Source organism: Schistocerca piceifrons, chromosome 1 (genome assembly GCF_021461385.2).
Source record: "Schistocerca piceifrons isolate TAMUIC-IGC-003096 chromosome 1, iqSchPice1.1, whole genome shotgun sequence".
Classification (NCBI taxonomy): Eukaryota; Metazoa; Arthropoda; class Insecta; order Orthoptera; family Acrididae; genus Schistocerca; species Schistocerca piceifrons.
The window spans coordinates 422,743,876-422,750,783 of record NC_060138.1 but is presented as its reverse complement, the minus strand read 5'-3'; the positions used below and the strand labels follow the sequence as shown (position 1 = coordinate 422,750,783).

At 38.6% G+C, this 6,908-nt stretch overlaps 1 protein-coding gene across 1 annotated transcript in view; it reads right to left on the bottom strand.

The window, feature by feature from the left end:
* Positions 1-2,943: 2,943 nt before the first annotated feature.
* LOC124789979 (nodal modulator 3) overlaps positions 2,944-6,908 on the bottom strand; it is a 158,658-nt gene continuing 154,693 nt past the window's right edge. The window contains exons 14-16 of the mRNA XM_047257524.1: positions 5,258-5,426; positions 4,964-5,047; positions 2,944-3,778 (exon numbers count right to left, since the gene is read on the bottom strand). Of these exons, the coding sequence (XP_047113480.1) occupies positions 3,149-3,778; positions 4,964-5,047; positions 5,258-5,426 (883 nt within the window). The 3' untranslated portion in view covers positions 2,944-3,148. The remainder of the gene's footprint in view (positions 3,779-4,963; positions 5,048-5,257; positions 5,427-6,908) is intronic.

Sequence of the window (6,908 nt, the reverse complement as noted above, 5' to 3'; positions counted from 1 at the left end):
AAACTGATTTATCTGAAAGCCATTGACAGGTTCTGCTAGATGAGCATTCTAAACAGCTCTTTGTGATTAACACACCTTTTGGGTTGTGCCAATATTAGTGTCCCCTGTTCAGGGCGACTAGTGCTCTGGCAATTTTCTTTTGAACAATTGATGGTGTCTATCCTGGCTTCTGTCAACTATCTTGATGACATCATCAAGATGGGTGCTTTACATAATGTACACACCTTGTTCACAGTCTTACATACTGCAGGGCTGAAATGCAACTTGGTTAGGTAACACTTTTTTCAGTCACAGCTCTGCTTTGCCCTGCAAACGTCAAAAAACTCCAAGCATTTTTAGGTAAAATTGTTTACTATCACAAATTTAGTCTGAGTGCAACAGTGTTGGTCCATACCTTCCATGAGTCGCTTGACAGGGAGATTCCTGTTCAGGAAACACCAGCCTGCAAGTGTGCAGTCACACTTTTGAAATCCAAATTACATTCTGCTCCTTGTTTGCCTACTTTCCATCCCGACCTCCACTTGGTTTTGGTTAATGGACATTTCACAGTATAGACTCGAGACCATTTCACACATTGATATGAGGATGTTTCCAAACACCTGATAGCTTATGTACTAAATCCGCTCAACTCTGCTCAGCACGCTGCTCCTGCGTTGAACAGGAAGCACTTGCTATTGTCTACACCCTCAAAAAGTATCATGTTGTTGTAAGTGTCTAAGTCCCTTGGTTTTGTTATTAAATCTTCCTGCTTTGTTGCCCAACAACGCAGCACATCACCTCCAGCATTGGGCCATGTATCTGTCTCACTACAACTGTGCAATACAGTTTCGGCCTATAGGGCACCACACCAACGCCGATGTGATGTACTGTATTCTGATGGGGCCAAATCCTTTGGATCAAGATGAACTCCTTTGTTTTCACTTAGGTATTGAGATGCAATAATAGTGGAAGGATTTCCATTCTTTGAATAACTATTTTGCCCTCCACCATAGCCCTTAGGTATTTGACAGTGTTGTTCTCTTAGCTACGGACGAGCTGTCATCCCAGCCACCCTATGGAGGGATGTGCTTCAGCTCCTACATCAGGACACTGGGGGAGAGGGGAGGAGGTCCTTGCTTACCAAGTTATTGGCCCAAAGGCATGTATTTTTGCCCAGCATCAATAGCGACATTGTAGATCTTGCAGGGCCTACCCACAGTGGGCTACGCAACAGGTGACGCTGCAGGCAATGCTCTTTCCATGGCTTACTGGTTATTGGTTGTTGATGTTTCCTCTAAATTTCCATACATTATCCACTGTCCTTTGAAGTCAGTCGTAGTTATGACTAAGGGCCTCTTCAAAATTCTTACTATCGAAGATTTGCCTTATATGCTTGTGACAGATAACAGTTCACAGTTTGTGTCTCAGTCCTTTCACAATTTTTATGCCCATCAAGGCATTCGCCAGGTGGCTGCTCCTCCTTTTCACCTCCAATCTAACGCCAAGGCAGAATGTCTTGTCCACACATTCAAGGTTCAAATGAAGAAGTACGTCATGGACTCCTCTAAGAAAGATGCCCTCACTCCTTCTTGAGATCCTACAGGTTTGTACTGACACTACATCAGAATCCGGCCAATATGCTCTATGGTTGCCAGTCATGCATTCTCTGCTTCAGCTCATGCTGCCCCACAATCCCCCTTTGGCACAGCCCAATTTGCAGTTTGCTCCTGGCTCTGTGGTCTGGGCTTGGGGCTTCAGCCACTGACCAAAGTGGATTCTGGCCACGGCCCATAGATGCCGAAGCCACCACCTCTGTAAGGTACGCATCAGTGATGGGCTGGTGGCGCGCCAGCACGACAAGCTACATTCTTGTGCCACAGATCTGCCTCCTCCCTCTGCCAATGACATTTGTGCGGGCCAGCAACCAGTGGTTGCCTGCTGTGGGTCGCTTGACTTGTGCACATGGTACAGCATCGGACATGCCGTCTATTGGAGCCCTCCTCTTTATAACTGCAGTGAAGCAGGTACTCACTCTCACATTGTGTTCATACTCATTGTCAGCAACTCCTGAACAGTTTCCATGTTTGTGTCAATGTTCTCAACTGTTGTTCCCTGTATGTGGAAGAAGAATAAACTTTGGTTCATTGTGACTGTGCTGTTGTCTGTGTCTCACAGTACGATAAAGTATGCCCTTGCATTCTTCTAACCTTTGGACTGACTTATACATCCTGTTATAAGAGTGTCTACAGACAAACAGACTTTGAACCATGGTGTAACTTGGAATTTTTTACATTAACAAACACTACCAGAGATGAAAGAAGCAATAAGTTACATATAAAAATCCTAAATTTTAGGACTAACCTGAGACCTTTGGATCTTTTGTTTGACACTTTACCACTGAGCCAAACCAATATAAGGTAACATCTTGCACTGAATTTGTTTATCACAATTTTAATATGGCATAGACAGTGGACTATTGAAAACTAGAAACACACAGCTGTCAGCAACAATACAGTTCACTGAACGACCATGCAAAGAAAATACAATTTATCATGCTACTGAAAAATTTGAAAGCTTTCAAATGTTTTTAACACTAAAAAAAAAAAGAGGAGGAGAAAAAGGACAAAAAGATCACAGGTGATGAGAAATTCTATTTACTTCAGAAGCAATATTTAACAGCTCTGTACATATTACGAGGAAAACGAAGTGTAGACCCAAATAGTTTGGAATGAAGTGTGTATTATTATTTCCATTCAATCCACTTACAAAATAATCACATCAGTACAATGTTCACATAAAAACACAGTGGTGGGGACATTTAATACATTTTGGAGCATTAATGATTAAGTTAGCACATTCCTAATTTTAATGAAGTTGTCTGACACTTTTTAACAAAGTACACTCTTCAACAATATTCACAGCCAGTATTACTAAAAAAAACTAATATAAATATTTATTTTTTTCTTTCACAAACAGTTACCTGAGACCGCATACACCCAAAGAGGAATGTACACTACATGGAGAAACACCATAACTGCAGTAATGCAGCTTGCCATAAATTCTTGATCTCCACACTATAAATATACCAACACAGAACTTCCAACCAGTCAGTTCCTTGTAAGTCACTACTTCTACCATATTCTCTGGATTTTATGCATCACACAACCATCTATGTCTTTCTTGGTTTTATCTTCCTGCTCCTGACATTTAGAATTGGCTCTACCATAACTGCATCAGCCACATTATGATCTTGAGGTATGGTAGTCCTTCCACTACCACTTGATGGTGGTGATGCAGGAGTATTAAGAGACTGCACAAGACGACTTAATACTGGAACAACTTTCACTCTATTTATGTATGCTAAAACCACTATTATTATTAGAGGCAAGGTCATGTATGATGTATGACCAATATCCTGTTCTACAACTTTTGGCTCAGGCTGGAACATTAATTTAATGTGTTTAAAGGAACTATTTGCACGGAAATGAACTGCATGAGTCGTGTAAGTGTGTGTTGCACGAGAAAGTGTTGACTCAAGTTGAAGGAAGTAGTTTCGCCCATCCGCAGGTATCGGTGGAAACATTATCATTGCAGCATTATGCCCCTTTGCAGACCGTCCTGGTGTTGAGTCTAATTTGACTACATGGACAGGAGATTCAGGGGCATCCTCTCGACACAGCTTTGCTCTCAAAGTGCGAAGGTGCTCGACATTTGATGCTTGCACATTCGCTGTCACATCCATTTGTGTTAATGGATAAAAAACTATTAATCTTATGTCCTTAATATCACCTTCTGTTGTCTGAAAGAGAAATAAATATACAAATTAGGCCACATCTACACAAAAATAAATTGTCTATTATTATGTGAATAAATAGTAAAAATGTGGAGAAATAAATGCAGTAGATTGGTGCACAAGTTTGTAACATTATTGCATTATTTGTAATCTATGAAAAAACTAAAATAAATATGAAAAAATAGCCTTGAAACTTGGTCTTTTAACACAATTCATTTTGCGTAAAAGGAAATTTACTTTGAAAGTAACATTTCTCAAACCACCATTTGCAACATTTTCCTGTGACCTGTTAGAAAGGTAAACATGCACACCAAAAGCAGTTTGTCGTTATGAAGTATTGTGTAGCCTTCATCCCAAAGCCTTTGTACATTTTGCTGTCTGCAGATGCTTGTGTGTGCACTGTGTTTTGTTGTGAATGGTACATTTTCTTTGCCACTTAAGTTTTATTTTGGTGTTACTATCTCATTTACGTTTTATTGTTGCAGTATTATTCTGCAGTAGTGGGCTAAAGTAAAATTCTTTGTTATAGTATTAGTTCTTAACTAAAACACTAAAAAAGTACTGCGTGTTTCTGGTGTTTCTCCCAGATGAAAAAATTCCTGTGTTTTTCCTTGATTTCCCAGCTGTCCTGCGGTGTATGTACCCTGTTTGAGCAATTTTTGAACCTTCCTCACTGTATGCAAATATCGCACGATGGTGGAATGATCACAGTTCATCACATTTGCCAATTCTCCAGTTTAGTGACATGGAACATTGTGGATTGATGTGTTTCAATGATCTTCATCAAACCCCAAAGGTATTCCTGAATTGCATGTTGTGTTCCACGGCATTATTTCCATACACTGCACAAATGTTTCTGGCCACCTCCACTACTGTCACGCCTCTAATGAATTCCAACAGAAGAATAGGTCAGAAATGTTCCGATTTCTCCACTTGATTCTCCATTTTCTAGTGTCCACAACTCCACTCACTATCTCCAAAAGAAAAAATGTCAATATGTAAACTCAAATAGCATCGGTGGACTACAAATAAAAAAGGACAATAAATAAATAAACCCATAACAGCTGGAATACCAAGAGGCAAAACAAAAACACTGTGCACTTATGCACCAACTTAAACAAATTAGGCCACATCTACACACAAATAATAATTGTCTTATTATCATATGAATAATTAGTACAAATGTGTTACCTTCACAGGGATACCATCTGGAGTCGCTCTATAAATATGCTGATTAACACCAGGTCCTTGCTTGACTCGCACTGTATATTCACACTGGAAAATGTGGTTTGGTTATGTAATTAAACAATCATTACAGCGGATGGAAATATAAAGAGATGTGATTTTTTTTTTTTTTTTTGCACTTTCTGAATAACGTGACAAAGAATGGGTACTAAGATATTGTCAACTCTAATAAAATATGATCTCAATTTTTTGTTTTATTGGAACACATTTTATCTTTGTGCTATGAGTTAAAGGACTAACCTGTGGCTGTAGGCCTCTTATACGGAACTTTCCATTTGCTTCACTTGTGCTTTCTTCTTGATATTGAGAACAAGAATCTCTTCCAACCGCTTCTACAACAATCCCTTCCTCAGAATCGCCACTTAGTGATGTCACTGTGCCATAAGCACTGAATGCTACTTGGTGTCCCCTGGAATTAAATTCATACTCTTTTCCTTAAAAAATGGTAAAGAAGGTAGAACATTAAGCACAGTACATTGTTCAAAGTATGACATTGCCAATTCTACAGCTATGTGAACATAGCTGTCTGTACATCCACAAATATTGATTTATCAGTCCACAGTGCATTACCACGAGAAACATAAAACTGTAAAGTAGAAGAGTTAGATAACACAGAGCAGTAGCTTAACAATATTGAAAATATACAACAAACTTTGTAACCTGCAATTACTTCTTCTCCCTCTACATACAATGAAGAACCAGATTGTAAAATCAAAACCAAATTCACTTTTACACTCATTTCTAGTGAAACCACTAATAAAGGAAAATTTAGTTGCTGTTTCTTATACAAAATTGGAAGAATTATTGGCATTATTCACTGATAATGCCTAAAATGAAAAACCATGTCAAAAGCACCTCCACAATAATTTATTAGAAGATATTGCTACTAATCCTATGTAACAAATGTGACACGACATCTATCTCCTTTCTCTAAATAATGTATTACATCCACAGGAGTACCAAGTGCAACTTCTATAATGTGATGACTGAAGCTAAGCACTACGGCAAGGACATTACGAAATTGTCATCAGCCCATTTATAATAAAACACCCCAGTTTGTGCTTGAAGAAACTTTGGAACAACAGAACTGAAAAAACCTCAATTCAGGATGGCTGGACTGGAATTTGAGTTCAACATCCATCAAGTATCTTCCACACAACATTTCATTTGGTCTCAAACGAGCATATTCAAGTGAATTTCCCATTTCCATATAAAACATAACTGTAACTTCACCAGTAAATTCAGGGAGTTCAAAATCACTATCTTATCTAAGAAATTGTGTAAGAACCCTAAGAAGTTTTGGTTTTATATATAGTCGGTCAACAAATCAATGCCCTATCCAGTTGCCCAGTGATCATATTGGCTGCAAAACTGACAAACACAGAAATATGGACAAAACACTGAATTCTGTCACCCAAAATTGTTTCGCTCAAGAGTATATTCCCAGTATCAAAATCCTCTCTTTGCAATGATGGAAAATAAAGTAACATTATTCGACAGTAAAAAAGTGACTAGATCTGGTGGAATACCTGTTTGGTTCTTCAGTGATTATGCAAAAGAACCTGTTCATCTTCTGTTAATTAGAATTTGTACAAGTAACCAATGTACCCCAAGCAACTGTAAAAATGCACCTTTCATACTAATTTTCAAGAGGGGTTGTTGGACAGAAGCGTGCAACTACAGACATTTATAACTGACATAGAACTGTTGCCAAATAATGAGACATGTTTTAGGTGCATAGATTATGATCTATTTGAAGAACAAAATGCTCCACTGTAGGAATTACCAAATAATGTACAAGCACCAATCATTAACTTAGCTCACTCTGTACATCTTGAAGAACTATGAGGCAATACACATCAGCACCCTAGTTGATGTGTGTTCCTTGACT